Below are 19,722 nucleotides of genomic sequence, written 5' to 3'. Positions count from 1 at the left end.
AAAAAAAAAAAAAAAAGTTCAAGACCAGTGAGGAAGAGCAAAACCCCATCTCTAAAAAATAGCTGGAGGCCGGGAGCAGTGGTTCACACCTGTAATCCTAGCACTTTGGGAGGCCAAAGCAGGTGGGTTGTCTGAGCTCAGGAGTTTGAGATCAGCCTGAGCCAGAGCCAGAACTCATCTCTAAAAATAGCTGGGTGTTACAGTGGGCGCCTGTAGACCCAGCTACTTGGGAGGCTGAGGCAAGAGAATTACTTAATCATTTGAGGTTGCTGTCAGCCGTGACACCACAGCGCTCTATCAAGGACTACAAAGTGAGACTCTGTATCAAAAAAAAATAAAAAAATAAATAAATAAAATAAATAAAAAATAGCTGAGTATCCCAGCTACTTGGGAGGCTGAGACAAAAGGATCATTTGACCCCAGGAGTTCAAAGTTGCTATGAACCATGAGGCCACAGCATTCTATTGAGGGTGACAAAGTGAGACTCTGTCTTTAAAAAAAAAAAAAAGAAAGAATTAAAACTCATGAAAAGTGCTTCATTTTGGAGCAAATAAGCAGGTTGCAGGAGATGGGCAGGGAAAGGCCTCACCAGAGCCCCTCAAAGCCCTCTGGGATGTCACTGTATTCCTCTGTCTCATGAGTTCCTGCCTCACACCAAAGTGAGAAACTAGACACCCCCAGGCCACACACACACGTGGATACGGGATGTACTTGGCCGGCATCCCTTCAACAGCCCCCTTAGTCACCTGTACACGACAGAGGCGCCACCTCCAGCCACCATGGTCCAGATTCTCCCTTTGGGGTTCAGCAAGGTCAACTTCAGGCTTGCCCCGCTTTTGGCATCCAGGTCTGCAATGTAGGCTTCCTAGGGACCAGACAGCAACAGATAGGCCCTTGGGGCACTCCCTTCACTGTGTCCCAGATCCTAGGAGCCCTTCCATTTCCCTGGAGACACATGAAGATGTCACTAATCACCTTAACTGGGACTATGCAGGGCCACACATGCCTGGGACAAAACATGACAACATCTTTAAGTACTAGACCACCCAGAACCACAGTTACCACCTGTGGACAAACTTCACAGCTCTCTTCTCCAACGTCAAACCCTTAGTCTTATGCCTAAGTCCTGGGCCTCACTGTGTCACCCTGTTAAACCTGAAGGCCCAGTATCTGCCTGCCTAGTCCATCACACACCTCTTCTACCCTCCACAGGCTCAACCTGCCTCCCACCCACCCTCCTTCCCTGGTTTGGGCTACTTTGCAGAAGGCCTGATCCCACTGTACAGACTTCTCCAAGAATGGGGTGGGAAAGAGTAATCAAAATTCTCAGCGAGTGGCCAAGAGAACTACCTTCCGACAGGATTAGGGGGAGCCACTTAGAATTACGAAGAAGCAACAAATCAAGCTAAGCGCTGAGGGAGGCTGATTGAGAGAGAAGTCTAAAAGGATTTCTGGCTGGGATTCAGAGGCTTGGCTAACTCCCACCCCCCACTCTGTTGGGATTTTAAGAAAATTAAATGGTTCTTGGTCTCCCTTTCCCTGCCAGATATACAGCTTCCGGGGGGGGCGGGTGTTTAGCAAAAGCACATCTGAGATGAGTCACCTTCTCCCAGGGCCCCATCTCTTTCCAGCCTTACCTCAGGATATGCCTCCCGCCCAAAGGGGGGAGGAAACTCTATGTCACCCCACTTCACTTTGCAGATGTAGTCAGCAGTGGCATCCACCTTAGCTGCCAAGTCAAGGACATAGACGCCATCTTTGGTCACAACTGAGAAAACAAGAAGAAATAGTCAGAAACTGGCTCTGGGCAAAGGTGACCACTACCCACCAAATCCCCAATCACCACTCCCATGGGGTCCCATGCGGGTCTCCCAACTCCCTAAGCTTGAGAAAACTAGAATGGCCCTTATGGAGACACAGCTTTCCCCCATTAAAAGAAAAACAAATTCTACAAGACCATTTCCCCGTCCCTGTATCATAGGTAACGAGACAGGGAGGCAATTTTCAAACTTCTCTGTCAAATGCTACGCTCTCTGCTTTAAATATCTAACCATGTGCCCACCAGTGGCTCAGCCATTTAAAAAAAAAGTATTTAAGGTACGTGTTACTGTCAGAAGACCCCCCTGGGGAGTGTCTATCTGGGTTTCCCAGCTCCCAGCTAGAGGAAGGCTCAGTGTCAGGTACAGCAGGGTTGTGGGGTGTACTGGGCTCCCAGCCAGCAGGATTCATTTACTGCCGCCTCACTGGACATCCATCTTCCTTTCCTCTCAGGGCCATTTAACTAATTAAGTTAGCACAAGGCCATCTGGTCCATTAAAAGGGTTGCACCCTCAGCTGGAATCTGATTTGATTTCTCAGCTTCCTGGACCTTGCCCCGAGAAGCCTTGGCCAGTTCCTCTCCCCCAGCACCACCTGCCTCCCTCCATCACAACCTTAGAGGCTTGAACCAAGCTCTCTCCACTTAGAGGGTCAACGATTGACCAACTCCTGGAGAAGAAGGGGAAGGTGGGAGCGCTGAATACACCCAGAGGAAAGAAGGATTAGAGTCAAGGAGAGGTAGCCTAAGTCCTAGTAGGACAGCCTAACCCAGTGACAGGAACAGCAAAAGCACACAGATCAAACCCAGGACTTTCTCACCTCTGAACAAGTTAAGACCTAAGAAAAGGCTTGGGTGCAGCGGCTCATGCCTATAATTCTAGCACTCTGGGAGGCCGAGGTGGGTGGATCACCTGAGCGCAGGAGTTTAAAGTCAGCCTGAGCAAGAGTGAGATTCCATCTCTACTAAAAATTGAAAAACTAGCCAGGCTTTGGGCAGGCACTTGTAGTTCCAGCCAATTGGGAGGGTGAGGTGAGAGGATCATTTATGCTTCAGAGTTTGAGGTTGCTGTGAGCTAGGATGCCATGGTACTCTCTACCCAGGGTGACTGAGTGAGACCCTGTCTCAAAAAGTAAATAAATAAATAAATAAATAAAAATAAAAATAAGACCAAAGAGAAGCTGGAGTTCGTTAAAAGAGGAAGAACTATGGTCTCCTGAGAGACCAGAAACAGGAGCTGGAACTTCGTGAGCTTGGAGATGTCTCTGTTCTCACACCCGTTTCCTATTGTCTTGTGGCAAATGAAGGTTTAGTTCTTTGAACCCCAAGGCCATGGTCACCACAGGCACTAGCACTCAGTTATAACTGCCTCTTGCTCCATCCCACCCCAGCAGAGACAGTTACCGAGGGGGTTGATCTCAAGGTAGGTGAAATACAGGTCCTCGTAGAAATTGAAGAGGCCGGAGATGAAACTGGCCAGAATTCTAGTAGGGGAAGGATAAGAGGGACAGTGAGGGGGTGGGCTTGGTGGCACCCCAGCCACCCACAGCAATCTTTTAGATCCATTTCCTGACACTTGTCCCGCTGGGCCCTCGCTCCCTTCTGCAAACCTCACTCCCAAGACATCACTCTTCAGCCACTGAGGCGGAAAGGAACTGTCCAGAGTGATGCTGGAGGAGGAGGCACCAGACAGACAGGGTCAAGGAGGTGAGGACGCTGGCGGCATATTTCAGTCTGATTCCAAGCCAGTCCCTGCTCTGCACCAGCTCTCTTCCTCAGGACAAGGGCTGTAACACTGCCTGCTCCCACCCAGACAGGGAAGACCACTCTGCTCTCTCTGATCTGTGCCTGTTCCCACTGCTACCTCCCTCCCATCCCTCTCACTCAACTCTTTCTTATCTGCAGGGGCGTGGACCAACAGGTGTTTCTTGATGTCCTCAGGATTCAGCTTCTCGTCCACACCTACAAGCAGCTTCTGGGCTTTGGCATCCACATCACCCACGTCCACTCCTCCTTCATGGTGGAACAGGACGTAGTCCCCTTCTCGAGTGGCATAGATACAGACATAGAACTCTTCCGCCTTGCAGGTGAAGAGAGCATGAAGCCAGTGAGGTCACAGAACTGGGGAAAATGGGGGTGCCACCTCACACCCGGTGAGGAACCCAACCCTTGTGGTCTCATTTCTAAAACCCAGCAGAAAACATCTACCCAGGGGAGACATAGTCACCATCTTCCCCCAAGGGACAAGGAGGAGAGCAGGGGCTACTCCCCCATTAACAGTCCAAATTGAGCCAGTGTGACCTGATCAGGGATCTTTCTCATCTCAGCACCAGGAAGTCCCCTCTGTTGTTAGCCCTAATTCCTTCCTGCTGTAAACTAAGCCCTTTCCTTCATCTCTGGACTTCCTATTTTGCAGTACCCTCAGATCCTCAGAGATCCTGGTCCCTCTGAATTTTCCTCATCAGCTTGACTTCTTTCATCATTTAAAAGTGGACAAATACAAAGCTCTAGGAGGAAGAAGACCCAGTTCGGAGCCATAACGCACCTACCTGACTGTGGGGGACAAAGGGTTCAATCAGAAAGTTCTTGAGGAAGCCTTTGGCCTTGCCAACCTACAGAGAAATTAAAGGAAAGGAAACTCAGGCATCTCCTCCCAACGCAGAGAGATGGATCATCCAGAGGCAGGCCCCAAGAACAACACCACACCACAACACCCAGCAAAGAGACTTCCCCACAAAAAATGGGGTCAGAGATCCCAAGGCCCAAGAAGTCCTCATGGGATACCCTCTCTTGCCCCCTTGCCCTTGGGCCAGCTATACTTTAATATGCGCGACATTCATTTCTGGACAGTGATATATGAATTGCACAAATTAATACATTAACTGCCATGTTTATTTAACTTATGCTAGTGTGAGCCTGGGGCCTCATGAAATACATACAACTTATGCATCTCTTAATAAAACACTGTGGCCCTAAGGAAAAACTTTTTGCTAGTGTGTCAGTCAATGTGTTAAAGAGCTCAGACAAAACAAGGCTATCTCAGAGCTTGGGCAGGGAGATGGGAACTTGGGCAAGAGGGGACATGACCATTCTGCTTTGTCTGACTTTAGGTGGGCAAGGATCCCAACCTGAGGAGGGGGGAGGAGAGGAAAGCTGGAGCTTGGTGGGGAAAACTTTTCCACAGATTCTCCTGGCTGAGGACAACAGGCCTGCAGAGCTAATCAGTTTGAGTGAGTCCCTGGTGGCAGAAGCCAGACAGCCCTCATCCCAGTATGTCCCGACCTCCCCACCCACCCTGTGCGTCACTGCTGAGTCAGGGACCAGACAGCAATCCATCAGAGGTAATGAGCCGCTCTTGCTGTCCTGCTGCTACTGCCAGCTCAGACGTCCCTGACAGCCCCTCCTAAGGGCCAGCTGAGGAGAAGGGAGCATGGCGTGCTCCCTGGGGACATGCTCAGCACCAACCTTATCAGCCTCCCTCCAAATGTCAAGTCCCCCCACCCAAGAGCCACATGCAACTTTAAGGATTCCTCTTTACCCATGAGGACCAGAAATCCGGAAATTAACATGAAGAGCTGCTTTGAGGAAGCCCAATAAGGAAAATGTCTCCATGACTACCTTTGTTGCTACTTCTAAGGCAGTGGAGAAGGAAACAGTTCATCGCTGGTCCACATACACCCCAAATGGGCAACAGGCCCTTCAGAACCAAGTGCATAAGGCCCGGTGTGGACAGCACAGCCTTCTCAGGCTGAGCCAAGTCTCAGCACTACTCTTTCCCTCAGTCTTCCAGCTCCCTTGGGCAAGAGAGGCAAGAACATAATTTCATTTCTGAGCATGTTCTAGCCTTCCCAAGCCACATTTCCCTTGAGCTCTCTTATCTACATAGTTTAATCAACAAGCCAGGAAAAATCAAGAATTAAGCTTATTCTTTACCATTATTAATAATCTCATACTTTAAGGGCAGGCACGGTGGCTCACACCTGTAATTCTAGCACTCTGGAAGGCCAAGGCAGGAAGATCACTTGAGTTCAGGAGTTCAAATCCATCCTGAACAAGAGTGAGACCCATCTCTACTAAAAATAGCCAAGCATTGTGGTGGGCGACTGTAGTCCCTGCTACTCAGGAGTCTGAGGCAAGAAGATCATTTGAACCCAAGACTTTGAGGTTGCTATGACCCATGACACCATAGCACCCTACCCAGGGTGACAGAGTAAGACTCAAAAAAACCCCCCAACATACTAGGTTCTTTTTTTTTTCTTTTGAGACAGAGTAGAGTGCCATGGCATCACAGCTCACAGCAACCTCAAACTCTTGGGCTTGAGCAATTCTCTCACCTCAGCCTCCCAAGTAGCTGGACTACAGGCGCCTGCCACACACCTGGCTATTTTTCTGTCATAGTTTTCATTGTTGTTTAGCAGACCCAGGCTGAGTTCAAACCTGCCAGCCCCCGTGTATGTGGCTGGTGCCCTAACCCCTGAGCTCTGGGTGCTGAGCCTAATACTACGTCTTGCCCCAATGTTATTCCACTTAAATTATTAACAAACTATAGAAATGATCCCAGAAAGTACAGTCTTTCCACTTAAATTACTGTACATCTCCTTTTCCATCTTTTCTTAAATCCACTATCTTAGGTATATGTGTCCTTACAAGCTACTACGACCCTCTTTGGAAACTGGAACAAAAAGAGTTCCCAGGCTCGGCGCCTGTAGCTCAACCGGCTAAGGCGCCAGCCACATACACCTAAGGTGGCGGGTTCGAATCCACCCCGGACCCGCCAAACAACAATAATGGCTGCAACCAAAAAATAGCCGGGCGTTGTGGCGGGCGCCTGTGGTCCCAGCTACTTGGGAGGCTGAGGCAGGAGACTCGCTTGAGCCCAGGAGTTGGAGGTTGCTGTGAGCTGTGATGCCACAGCACTCTACCCAGGGGGATAGCTTGAGGCTCTGTCTCAAAAAAAAAAAAAGAGTTCCCAGAATGGGTCTTAGAGTCCCTTCTTCATGGTCAGACCATTTCCATCTGGCCCCTAAACTGGACTGGGGTTTATTTTGTGGGACATTTTGCCCAAACCAATAACAAAAGTTTGGATTCCTTGGTAGGAGAGCTGGGATCGAGACTGACCATATTGCCTATGGCCACTTGGATGGGTCACCCCCAACCTTGTACTGTTGCCTTCCCCAGGCTGTAATCCTGACATTACAGGTGTGATCCACAGAGCTGCTGGACTGCAGGTGACCACATCTACTTCTGTTACCATAGCCTTCCCACACAATCCTATACCCATACTCACTGTGGCCTCCTGTCCCAGCCGTGGCTTCAACCAGGACTTGACTCCATCCAAAGTGAGGTTGACCCCAACTAGGCCAAGTTTTCCACGCCTTTTGATCAGCTGGTCTGGCTTGACTACCAAGCTCTGGAATGAGAAGAGTCTGTATTTAGAGCTAGGGAGGGGAGAAGAAAGTAAGAGGCGATAATGTGGAGGGCCCAAAGCAGAAGACAGCCTAGATAACTTCCAATTCACCCTACTCCAAAGTCAACCCCAGCCATCCTTTGGGGTCAACTCTGGGAAGCTTCTCTCATCTATCCAAACCTACATCTTTCTATTCACAACCAGGAATCTAGATCCATCCCTGCCTAGAGTGGGGCCTGGCACAGAGATGAAGAGTAGGTACTCAGCAAATAATGCTGAGTGAATAAGTGATTCCCTACTTATTATGGGGATGGGATGTTTTGGCTTCTTCATTCTACGGTAAACTCCTCAGAGTATGGGCCAGAACCTGGGTTCCAAAAGGGAAAACAGAGAGACAGAGCTTTGGAGTATCAAAGAACCTCAGAAGTCATCTGGCCAACCCCATCACTGTGCTTAAACCATGTCTTCCAAAGACACTACTCACACATCTCTAGTGCCAGGAAATTCACTGCCACCCTCTGTAGATGCCTCACAGTTAAAGGACCCCCACTTCTGGTTCTACTCTTGTTCTCCAGGCCCTGCCAAAGAAGTCTTCTTTTTTTTTTTTAATAATTTTTTTTAGACTAGTCAAGAAGGTAAGAAAGAGTAGAACAAGGAGTTCTATCTGCAACTCCCTAGGAACAATCAACTGAGATAACTCACTACCTCAGCCAAAGCTGAAAACTTGCTAACAACCGGGGATCCAGGCCAGGAGCCTCCACCCACTTCAGGCAAGACCCCAAGGGTCAGTGCCATTCTTCATTTACTGAGAGGTCAACACTTCCTAATTGCTCTGACACATTCCTGACATGCCCCACTTAGGGGAGGGGAGGGCACATAGTAGCTTTTTATTGAGCATCTACCAAGTAGCTCACTAAATGCCTTCCAGAATGTTATCCACACTTGACAGACAGGTGATCTCAAACTTAAAGAGATGAGATGGCTGGACTCAGGCCACATGGTTAATAAACAAAGAGCTGTGATTTGGACACCAGTTTGTCCAGTTCCAAGGCCGTGCAAGAGTTCCCCAACATGTAGAACCCACAGGGAACATAAAACCCTGCTCAGCCCACTGCATGCTACCCACTGAGGTGATCATGTGACCTCATGATAAATAAAGAGCCTAAATAAAGAGCCCAGGGTCAGGGAAGGCTACCTGGCTGAGCAGCCATGGGTGGTCCTGTAGTAAGCGGGCCCAGTCTGTGTCAGGGGTGACCCGGGCATACTTGAATCGATTCTGGATGGCTGAGGTGGTGCAGATGAACTTGTAAAGGAGTTCTTTGCCCGTCTGCTCTGAAATTGCCTTGGCCGACATGGCTGCAGAGGGACCTACTTTACCTGTTGGGAAGAGCAGAGTTGGTCAAAAGGGAGCAAGGCTGGGGAGGCACTATCTTGCTGGGCAGAGCAGACTCACTCCCAGCTGCCCCCAGACAGTAAACCCAGAGCCCAGCTTTTCTTAAGTGGAGAAAAAGGGTTGCCCCAGAGCTTGATGGAAGAAATGGACGGGAGAATTCAAATAGCACTTTCACCGGCAGATCAGGTAGGGGAAGATGGTGAAGGAAAACAAAGGTGCCATTTGCCCTGGGACTCTTGCCTCAACCCTGCCCCTACTCCCTCTAGGCAAACTAGTTTACTCCAGACCACATTCATCTTGGAGCAATAGGCAGCTTGTCAGGGGACCACAACACCAGTGTTTTCACCTGAATATGGTCCCACCTGGGGTAGGCACACAGACCCTGAAACGCAACCTCAGTTTCTCTGACCTGTGTGGAACACAGAAGAAACTGCAAAGGGCTGGCCTTACTCTCCTGATAGCTACACACACACACACACGGAGAGCCAGGCTGTAGGCCAGGCCAGGAAGTTTACTTAGCCATGGCTCACACCTGTAATCCTAGCACTCTGGGAGGCAGAGGCAGGTGGACCGCTTGAGATCAGGAGTTAAAGACCAGCCTGAGCAAGAGAGAAACCCTGTCTCTACTAAAAATAGAAAAACTAGCTGGGCATTGTGGCAGGTGCCTGTAGTCCCAGCTACTCAGGAGGCTGAGGCAGGAAGATCACTTGAGCCCAGGAGTTTGAGATGCTGTGAGCTATGATGACGCCATGGCACTCTCCCTAGGGTGACAGAGTAAGACCCTGTCTCCAAAAAAAAAAAAAGTTTTACTTAGTCTCAAACAGAATCATGCAGTCCCCTGGACACAGTTAGATGGAGAAGTAGGAAGGAGGAGATACTAGCCTCCCAGAGCACATATGGGGGGTCAGGGGGGACAGTGACCTTTAGTATATCTCACTGGCCCCAGTGAGTCATCCAGCTGCTAATTTAGAGTGAAAACCACTAAGCAAGGCAACGCCCCTCTCTGGGGACCACCCTGTACTGGTCACTTCTAACTGAGCCAGAGCAGGAGGAGGAAGAAACCATCCTGGGTCACATGTATGAGCCCTGTGAGGGACACTGAGATTCAGAGCCCCATTTCTTAGATGAAGAATAAAAGCTCAGAGGGTTAAGATAACATTGCCCAGGCCAGGAATGGTGGCTCATGCTGTAATCCTAGCATTCTGAAAGGCTGAGGCAGGAGGAATTGCTTGAGGTCAGGAGTTTGAGAAAGCCTGAGCAAGAGAAAGATTTTGTCTTTACTTTAAGAAAAAAAAAAAAAGGAAAATTAGTCAGGCACAGTGGGGTGCCACTGCAGCTACTTGGGAGGCTCAGGCAGGAGAATCACTTGAACCCAGGTGTTTGAGAATGCTGTGAGCTAGGCTGACTCCCCTGCATTCTATCTGGGGTGACAGAGCAAAACTCTGTCTCAAATAAAGAAACCTTGCCCAAGAAGCTCGACTGTCCCAACTGATAATAAGCAGGGTTGAGACCTAGGACTTCAACCTAGGTCTCAGGAAAATCCACACCAGCCTGAGAAGAAACCCTTTCTCCAAGAATAACCGGGTCCACATGCCCTTTTCACTTCAAGGAGTCTGTACTGAGAATTTCTTTACCTCCCTTGCCTACTACCTTGTCCTAACACATTCATTTTCCTGTGAGTGTGGCAGGAATGCAGGAGTGCCCTGGGGAGGCAAAAAGAAGAGGGGAAGATAGGACTTGGCCAAATGAGGAAAATTCACTCCTGCCTCTCCCACAAAGGCCCAGAAGTAAAGTTGTTGAATTTGCGGTGGGAGGAAAAATAATTAAATAAAAATAAAGGAAGGGAGAGTTAGGAGGTGGCTGGTTCACACACACAAGAAGGTTGGTCTACACTCTTAACTCAGGGAAAGCTAGTGTTCCAGGGGCCAATTTGCAACGCCCTCCCAGCTGGCCAGGCTCGTGGGGCTCCAGGTTCTAATCCTGACCTGGCTGGCTCCCTCAGCCTACCAGCTAGTCTCCAACTTGGCACAATGGGCATATTCAGCCTGGTATCTGGCCCAAAATGGGATAGCTGGGAAGGGGCTCAGAAAAAGCATTCCCTTTTCTAGCACTCCCCTGAGATTACTGACTACTCCTTCTCAATATGAGTTTTCAATGAAGACACCTGGACCAGTCACACTGCCCCACAGTCCTCCACCCCCCACCCACTCCCACTCCATTTCCCAACCTTCTTGACTCAGACCAGAAAAACTGGTCCTGAAATCAAATGGGTACTCCCCCCCACCCCCTTCCCAAACACTGTGTAACCCAGAGCAGATCCAGCAAAGAGAGGTGGGGGCAGCAGCTGACTACCCTCAGTAGTTCTGACACCTCAGTAAGAGTGATTATAAACTCTAGGAGAAAGGAAGACCCTTGCCTAAGCTTCTCCACAGGAAAGAAGTCTGATAGTCCCAGGACAACAGCCCCCTGAACCTGGCACCTCCTAAAACAGACACAAGACCCAACTTTGGAAAGGACAAAGGAGAAAAAAGGGAACTTCTGCAGCTAAATACATTAAAAAAAAAAATCACAACTTTCTTGAGCCTCAGATCCAAGGGCCCATCTCCATAGGGTCTTTGGAAGGGGGATGATATAGAAGATAAGATTTGCCAGTTTACCAAAGTAAAAGAGATTTGCTATCAGGGCACTTAGGCTTGGGGGGGTCAAGACAAAGAATTTATACAATAAAAGGACAGAGTCTGGGCTCGGTGCCTGTAGTTCAGCAGCTAGGGTACCATCCACATACACCAGAGCTGGCAGGTTCAAATCCAGCCTGGACCTGCCAAACAACAATGACAACCACAACCAAAAAATAGCAAGACGTTGTGGCAGGCATCCCAGCTACTTGGGAGGCTGAGGCAAGAGAATCACTTAAGCTCAAGAGTTTGAGGTTGGTGTGAGCTGTGATGCCACAGCACTCTACTCAGGGCAACAGCTTGAGACTCTGTCTCAAGGAAAAAAAAAAAAAACAACAAGAGTCTAGCCTCTGTATATTCATCACTGCACGATGAGAAGATAGTGGACTCAAACCCGAGAAGTGGACTCAGTGGAAATAAACCACAACTTTAATCATTCAGTGGGGTCTCGAAGTCTTCTAAGACTCTCCTAACCTTTTTGAGGTTCAGACTCTTGACACTCTGAAGAAAAGCCCAGAAAATATGCACATATCCAATTGTGCCTATCATTCTGAGATCATCTGTGTCTATGATCTGACGGCTCATGGACAGACCACCAATTAAGAACATTGCTCTGGCTTGGCGCCTGTGGCTCAAGTGGCTAAAGCACCAGCCACATACACTGAAGGTGGTGGGTTTGAATCCAGCCCAGGCCCACCAATGATGGCTGCAACCAAAAAATAGCCAGGCGTTGTGGCGGGCGCCTGAGGTCCCAGCTACTTGGGAAGCTAAGGCAGGAGACTCCCTTGAGCCCAGGAGTTGGAGGTTGCTGTGACCTTTGATGCCACAGCACTCTAACCAGGGAGATAGCTTGAGGCTCTGTCTCAAAAAAAAAAAAAAAAAAAAGAACGCTTACTCTAGTGACAATGGGACTTAAAAGTATATACCCATCTGCAACCACACTCTAGCCCAGGAAACAGAGCAAGACCTTGCCTTGAAAAAGAAAGATAAATAGATAGATAAAGATAGATAAATAAATAAAATATATACCACTCTGGGTTTATGGAAACTCACCCCCCCTCCAAAGTCTCACACTGCCTGGCCAGTAGCTGAATGTGCTGTCAAAGTGATGACAGATGGTTGGGCAGAGCCTGGATCCCAGGAACTGTTACCTGGCAAAAGGTAAGTTTATAAACCATTTAGGGAAAATCATGCCAAGGAACCTAAAAACATACACACTCTCTAAGGGAGGGACCTTAAGAACTGAATGGGGTCTTTTCTTTTCTTTTTGAGACAGAGTTTCACTCTGTCACCCTCGGTAGAGTTCTGTGGCGTCATAGCTCATAGCAACCTCACACTCTTGGACTCAAGTGATCCTCTTGCCTCAGCCTTCCAAATAGCTGTGACTACAGGCGCCCACTACAACACCTAGCTATTTTTAGAGATGGCAATCTCATTCTTGCTCAGGCTGGTCTTGAACTCCTGATCTCAGTGATCCATCTGCATGGGCCTTTCAGAGTACTAGGATTACAGGCATCAGCCACCACGCCCGGCCTCTGAATGGGGTCTCTTTTCTGCAGACAGAGTGAGCAACCCAGGATTGAGTTCAGCCACAGAGAGAAACAGCAGGCCACAGGAAAGGCTGAATGAAGGTTCGTGTTCCGCAAGATGTACCTCTGGAACACAGCTTGTGGAAAAGAATCACTGGGGATACTATGTAGGGTCTCTCTCTGGGAAAGACAAAAAGCGCTCATTTTAAGGTTAGCATCTACAGGACTGGGATTTGAGAAAACAATCTCTGGAGTAAATGAGACAGGTAAAATTCTGTGCATGACGTCCCCAACTGCAACAGGAATAGTGTCAAGATGGGGATGGAAATGCTACATGCCTAAAGTCTTCCCATTACTGTCCCCCAAGCTGTTTAGGGAGTTTTTGAAGAGGTGAAAATTACCTCTCCAGGCAGCTGGGGTTTACCAGCTGTCCTCCACCCAACATTTGCAGAAATTCAAGGAGCTGAGCTGGCTGGAACATTGAACAAAGTTAAAAGGAGGAGTAGACTAGCAGACCCCCACCCTCTATGGCAGAGCTCTTTGGTCCTGCGTGGTTATCTGCCAAGGTTGGAGAGGGCAGCAGGCTCTGGGCCTGGCCCTGTGCCAGGCTCCACAGGAGGGCGGTGGCAGCATCCTCCAGCCCCCTGAGAACCTTGCTATGGTCAGGCTCCGTATCAGCTCAGGGGTAGGTGGGGAAGGAGACGGGCACACTGGCCATCTGTCGCTTAGGGACTGAGAGCGAGGGCACCTCCAGAGTGGGGAGGGACCTCCCTGCGCCGCAGCTCCCGGCCAAGTCCTCGTGGCAAGGCAAGGCCTTGGGCACCCTGGGGCAGCCTGGCCCCGCGTGGCCCGCCCCGGCGGCGCGCCCAGATCACTCCCTCCACTTAGGCGTGCAGCTCAATGGATTCTCCACAGAACTAAGAGGAAGGGCCCGAGCCCGGCTTGTGAGGGGTCGAAGTGGGGCCAGTCACCACCTCGTTCTCTACTTCCCGTCCTGGCATCCGGTGGTGGCGGGGGGAGGACCTGAAAAAGCCCGAGGAGACTGTCCCTGGGTGGGGGAGAGGGGCGCCAGGATGGGGCAAATGCAATTTGGAGAAGAGAACAGAAGCAAGGACCGCGGCAAGCCCTGTGCAAACTCCCAAGAACTGGAATATGGGAGCCTAGGGAATAGGGGGTCGATCGCAGCAACCGGCCGGGGTCCCGGGCGAAGGATAACCTAGGCTAAGACCTTCCCCCCAAAAAAACTTCCAAGCAGGTGCAGGGAGGGCGCGTGAGCATCCAGCCAGCGTCGGCGGTTTCGGGTTGGGGGAGGGAGGCAGAAAGCTCCCAGGGCAAGTTGGGGTCCCGCCTGCAAAAACAGCCGCCCGCACTCACCTCCCTGCGAAAGTCTGTGCGCGCCACTCCCTCCACAGGCCCAACTCAGCCCCACTACTAGGAGCGCTCCAGCCACCCGAAGCCGCCCGGGATCCGGCTTTTGTTCCGGCCCAGGCGGCCTTCTCCCCGCCCCCATCAGCTCACGGCCAGAGCGGCCTCTCCATTGGTCACACGCGTTCCCTAGCCTGAGCGCCAGGGCTCCTCCCAATTCGCTGGCGGCACGGCCCCGCCCCTCGAGGCGGGCCTCGGGGGCTGCAGGGACTTGTAGTCCCGCCGGCCGGTCAGCGGCAGACGGCCTACGGGCGCCGCCTCTAAAGGGCCAGCGGGTCCGGGGCGGAGCCTCAGGTGGGGAGATGGGCCGGGCTACACTGTGAGGCGAGCGTACCGGGCTGGGGGCCGTGGCCTGATTGCTTTCGGGGCTGGGCCGACTGCCACTCCGGGAGGGAGAGGGGGTTGTTTAGCTCAACTTGGGTGTAGCGCAGCTTTGGGACCTGGAGTCCCCTTCCTTCTTCCCTAGGGAGAAACTGACGTAGACATCCCGGCCGCCTGTTATCTGCCATACCGGTCCCGGCTGCTTAGACCCTCTTTTTAAGCTACCTTGGCAAACTGCTTTCCCAAGCGCGCCAGACGCCTCTCCCCTCCCTACATCTTCCCTATTGAGCTAATGGGGTGAGGCTGAGAGCCCAGGTAAACAGAGCCTACTTCCCTATATAAGATCGAGCAGAGAATGCCATGAGTAAAGGTATAGGAGGACGCCAGTCACAGCGAATTCCGTCCTACTCACCTGCTCACCTCAGCGGGGATCAGGGCGGAGCTGAGAACTGGATGGGAGATTCTAGCACTCAGGGCTGGGGCGATTTCGGCCAGGATCTTGCTCCCTCTGAACCAATGACTTAAGACACTGGAATGAACGAACTGTCCCCTCCATGTTTTCCAAACCCCAAACTGGGACACTCAATATGACAGGTGTTGTTGAACTTGTGGGGCAGAATATGTGAAATCAGACAGTCCTGGAAATCAGGACATGTATTTACTGCTCTGACATTTTGGAGCGTCTACACCTGTACCCCAATCCTGTAGGTCTCCGGAGCTGCTCCCTGAACTCAACGACTGTTTAGCTCCAAAAAGGAGGCCAGAATCATCCATTGACCATCTCAGGTGAAGAGGTCAGGTGCAGGTAATCAACAGACATATACGTCTGCCAAGCACTTAGGGTCATACTCAACACTGCAACCATGTTATGACCCTTGAGGAAAACTTCCCCAAACCCCTCTCCCCTCAATCCTGTTGCTGCCAGGAGTGGCGTAGCTGAACTTGCTATTCATGCCTGAACCATGTGTTCCCAGATGATGGCACTTTCTGGTCCCTTGCCATACTTGCATCTTTTTGAAATAGTGGCTCCCCACCTCCTCTCTCTTCTTAGTCTTAAAATAGGATAGAGGCCCTAAAGACTCTTCATTGGTTGAGCTCCACACTTTCCAAGAACCTGCCCAAATAGCACAAATATCAGTGAAGAGTGCCCACCTCCCAAGTAGCTGGGACTACAGGCGCCTGCCCGCCACAACGCCTGGCTATTTTTTGGTTGCAGCTGTCATTGTTGTTTGGCGGTCGGGTTGGATTTGAACCCAGCAGCTCAGGTTTATGTGGCTGGCGCCTTAGCCGCTTGAGCCACAGGCACTGAGCCAAGAAAATATCTTCTATGAAGGTATTAAATGTTAGGTTGGCCAAGCTAACTCCATCTTGAAAAGCCATTCTGTGGGCTTGGTGCCTGTACCTCAGCAGCTAGGGCACCAGCCACATACACTCGGACTGGCGGGTTCAAATCCAGCCCTAGCCTGCCAAACAACGAGAACTAGAACCAAATAATAGCTGGGCATTATGGTGGGCACCTGTAGTCCCAGCTACTTGGGAGGCTGAGGCAAGAGAATCACCTAAGCCCAAGAGTTTGAGGTTGTCATGAGCTGTGATGCCATGACACTCTACCAAGGGTGACATAGTGAGACTCTGTCTCAAAAAAAAAACAGAAAAGCCATTCTGTGGGACTCTGTTACAGGTGGACATAACTGAGATAAGAGAGAGAGACATGCTGCAGGTTCATTCTTACTCCAGCCTAATTATTAACCCACCTGAGAGAAATATGCTGACACTCCCATAAAAAGTGCGGGAGAGGCTGCACCCATAGCTCAGGGAGTAGGGCGCTGGCCACATACACCGAGGCTGGCAGGTTCAAGCCCAGACTGGGCCTGCTGAACAACAATGACAACTGCAATCCAAAAATAGTTGGGTGTTGTGGCAGGCGCCTGTAGTCCCAGCTGCTCTGGAGGCTGAGACAAGAGAATTGCTTAAGCCCAAGAGCTGGAGGTTGCTGTGAGCTGTGATGCCATAGCACTCTACCCAGGGTGACAAAGTGAAGATTCTGTCTCTTAAAAAAATTAAAAAATAAAAAGAAGTGCAGAAGAGTCCCTATAATGAGATAACATCTTTAATATCCTGACGAAAATAATAGTTTGGTGGGCAGAAACCAGGACCTTGGTTTCAGCTCCCCCTCTGCCAGCTATATAAGACCACTCCCCTCCCTAAACGCCCCCATCATCATTTAGATCTTAGCCCACTTGCACCCAAGTGTCAAAATAAACACTGCTGATTTGACTACACTTTGTGCTCAAGTGTTCCGATCCACTTTTTTCTTTTGTTTTGTTTTTCTTTTATTTTGAACTCTACCCTCGGTAGAGTTCCATGGCGTCACAGCTTAGAGCAACCTCCAACTCTTGGGCTTAAGCGATTCTTTTGCCTCAGCCTCTCAAGTAGCTGGGACTACAGATGTCCTCCGTAACACCTGGCTATTTTTTTGTTGTAGTTGTCCTTGTTGTTTAGCAGGCCCACGTGGGGTTCGAACCCTCCAGCCCTGGCATATGTGGCCAGTGCCCTAACCACTGAGCTACAGGCGCTGGGCCCTGATCCCCTTCTTTCTTCAGTTTTCACCTATCACTTAACTTCTGGCTTTGGAGAACCGCAATTCAGGGTCTTCATGGGCTAGTGGCAAGAAATCACCTGGCCATAGTCATTATCCATCTGGTCAGAAGGGTACACTCCTGGGGAAACAAGTGTCCAGATGGAACATGACGTATAATAACCTTGTTTTTTTTTTGTCTGTTTGAGACTGAATCTCACTCAATAGCCCTAGCTAGAATGTAGTAGCATCACAACAGCTCACTGCAACCTCAAACACCTGGGCTAAAGTAATGGTCCCGCATCAGCCTTCTGAGTAGGTGAGACTACAGGCATGTGCCACCATGCCCAACTAATTTTTAATTTTTTGTAGAGACAGAGTCTCACTCTTGCTCAGGCTGGTCTCAAACTCCTAACCTCAAGAAATCATCCTGCCTCTACCTCCTTGAGTGCTAAGATTACAGGGGTAAACCACCCGACACCAGGCCTATTTGGTTTTTTTCTGTTTTCTTGCTTCTTTGAGACAGGTTCACTTTGTTGCCCTCAGTAGAGTGTCATGGCATCATAGTTCACAGCAACCTCAAACTCTTGGGCTCAAGTGATTCTCTTGCCTAAGCCTCCCAAGTAGCTGGGACCACAAGTGCCCTCCACAATGCCCAGCATTTTTTAGAGACAGGGTCTCACTCTAGCTCAGGCTGGTCTCCAACTCCTAAGCTCAAGAGATGGGCCTGCCTTGGCCTCCCAGAGTGTTAAGATTACAGGCATGAGCTATAGCACCTGACCTTGTGTTTTGTTTTTTAAAGAAAGGGTCTCATTCTAATGCCCAGGCTGGGGTGTGGAAGCATGATCATAGCTCACTATAGCCCCAAAGTCATGGGCTCAAACAATCTTCCTGCCTCAGCCTCCAAAGTTGCTAAGGCTATGGATGTGTACTACCATGCCTGGCTAATATTTAAATAAATAAATATATTTATACACACACATATATATAACCTCAGATTGATATAAAGGTACATATGATTAGGTTACATTGTTTGCATTTGTCAGGAAAAGTCCAAGTTGTATTTGACTTGGATCTTTGTCCTTCCCTCGGGAGGTGTGCCATATACCCCTACATCATATCCGTTAGGTGGGAGCTTACTGAGCTCCGTTCCCCCTTCCTCCCTGCCTCCTCCTTTTTTTTTTTTGAGACAGAGCCTCAAGCTATCCCCCTGGGTAGAGTGCTGTAGCATCACAGCTCACAGCAACCTCTAACTCCTGGGCTCAAGCGAGTCTCCTGCCTCAGCCTCCCAAGTAGCTGGGACCACAGGTGCCTGCCACAACGCCCGGCTATTTTTTGGTTGCAGCCATCATTGTTGTTTGGCAGGCCCAGGCTGGATTCGAACCCGCCACCTTAGGTGTATGTGACTTGTGCCTTAGCCACTTGAGCCACAGGCGCCGAGCCCCTGCCTCCTTCTTGCATTTAATTGGGTTTTCCTCTCATGTGGGCCTATAGTTAGTTGTCCACCTACTAGTTTCAAATTAGTATTGAGTACATGGGATGCTTGCTTTTCCATTCTTGTGATACTTCACTAAGAAGAATGTTTTTCAACTCCATCCAGGTAAATCCAAAGGATGTAAAGTCTCCATCTTTTTTTTGTATTTTTTGTGGCTGCATAATTTTTAAATATTTTGTAAAGACGGGTAGTCTCACTGTGTTGCCCAGGCTAGTCTAAAACTCCTGACCTCAGGAGATCTTCCTACCTCAGCCTTCCAAAATATCAGGATTACAGGCATGAACTATCATGCTGGCAACAAATGCTTTTTTTTTTTTTTCCAGAGACAGAGTCTCACTTTGTTGGCCTCGATAGAGTGCTATGGCATCACAGCTCACAACAACCTCCAATTCCTGGGCGTAGGCAATTCTCTTGCCTCAGTCTCTTCAGTAGCTGGGACTATAGGCGCCCGCCACACCGCCTGGCTATTTTTTGGTTGCAGTTTGGCTGGGGCCAGGTTTGAACCTACTATCCTCAGTATATGGGGCCGGCGCCCTACCCACTGAGCCATAGGTGCCGCCCACCAAATGATTTTTATGTCAACTTGGTGATATCAATAAAAACTTTAAATGCACTTACCCTGTGCTCCAGCAATTCCGCTTCTACCATGTTATTCTTCAGATATACTTGCATGTGTGTATCAAGATAAGGATTTTGTCTGTTTTCTTCACAGCTGTGTTTCCAGCAGTTTAAATAGGGACTGGTAGGAGGTAAATGCTCAGTAAATATTTGCTAGGCAAGGGCAAAAGGAAAATAACTGTCCAGGGAGTGAGGGAGGGGAGGTGCAGGCCAGAGGGTCCATGAGCCAACCACTGAGGTTTTCTAGTTCTCTCCGTGATCCCTTTCCAGTCTTCTGCCTCCAACCCCCATCCTCCCCACTGAAGACTCTCTTGTTACCCCATCATGGATTAATCAATCTGAGCCCCATATTCTCATCTTTCTGCTCTGACTTAAAAGCTCTCTAGGCTCGGCGCCTGTGGCTCAAGCGGCTAAGGCGCCAGCCACATACACCTAAGGTGGCGGGTTCGAATCCAGCCTGGGCCT

General features: G+C 49.9%; 1 protein-coding gene across 1 annotated transcript in view; it reads right to left on the bottom strand.

Annotated features, from left to right (window-relative positions):
• The window catches only part of ACLY (ATP citrate lyase), a 52,204-nt gene extending 37,874 nt beyond the window's left edge, over positions 1 to 14,330 (bottom strand). Inside the window, exons 1-8 of the mRNA XM_023511246.1 lie at positions 14,195 to 14,330; positions 8,419 to 8,600; positions 7,104 to 7,226; positions 4,366 to 4,428; positions 3,706 to 3,896; positions 3,221 to 3,300; positions 1,638 to 1,768; positions 747 to 865 (exon numbers count right to left, since the gene is read on the bottom strand). Coding sequence (XP_023367014.1) covers positions 747 to 865; positions 1,638 to 1,768; positions 3,221 to 3,300; positions 3,706 to 3,896; positions 4,366 to 4,428; positions 7,104 to 7,226; positions 8,419 to 8,600; positions 14,195 to 14,330 — 1,025 coding nt within the window. The remainder of the gene's footprint in view (positions 1 to 746; positions 866 to 1,637; positions 1,769 to 3,220; positions 3,301 to 3,705; positions 3,897 to 4,365; positions 4,429 to 7,103; positions 7,227 to 8,418; positions 8,601 to 14,194) is intronic.
• Between the last annotated feature and the right edge of the window lie 5,392 nt (positions 14,331 to 19,722).

The sequence above is a fragment of the Otolemur garnettii genome, unplaced genomic scaffold (genome assembly GCF_000181295.1).
Source record: "Otolemur garnettii isolate 467f Iridium unplaced genomic scaffold, OtoGar3 scaffold00018, whole genome shotgun sequence".
Classification (NCBI taxonomy): Eukaryota; Metazoa; Chordata; class Mammalia; order Primates; family Galagidae; genus Otolemur; species Otolemur garnettii.
Note: the sequence above shows the minus strand (reverse complement) of the source record. Positions and strands in the feature narration are given on the sequence as shown.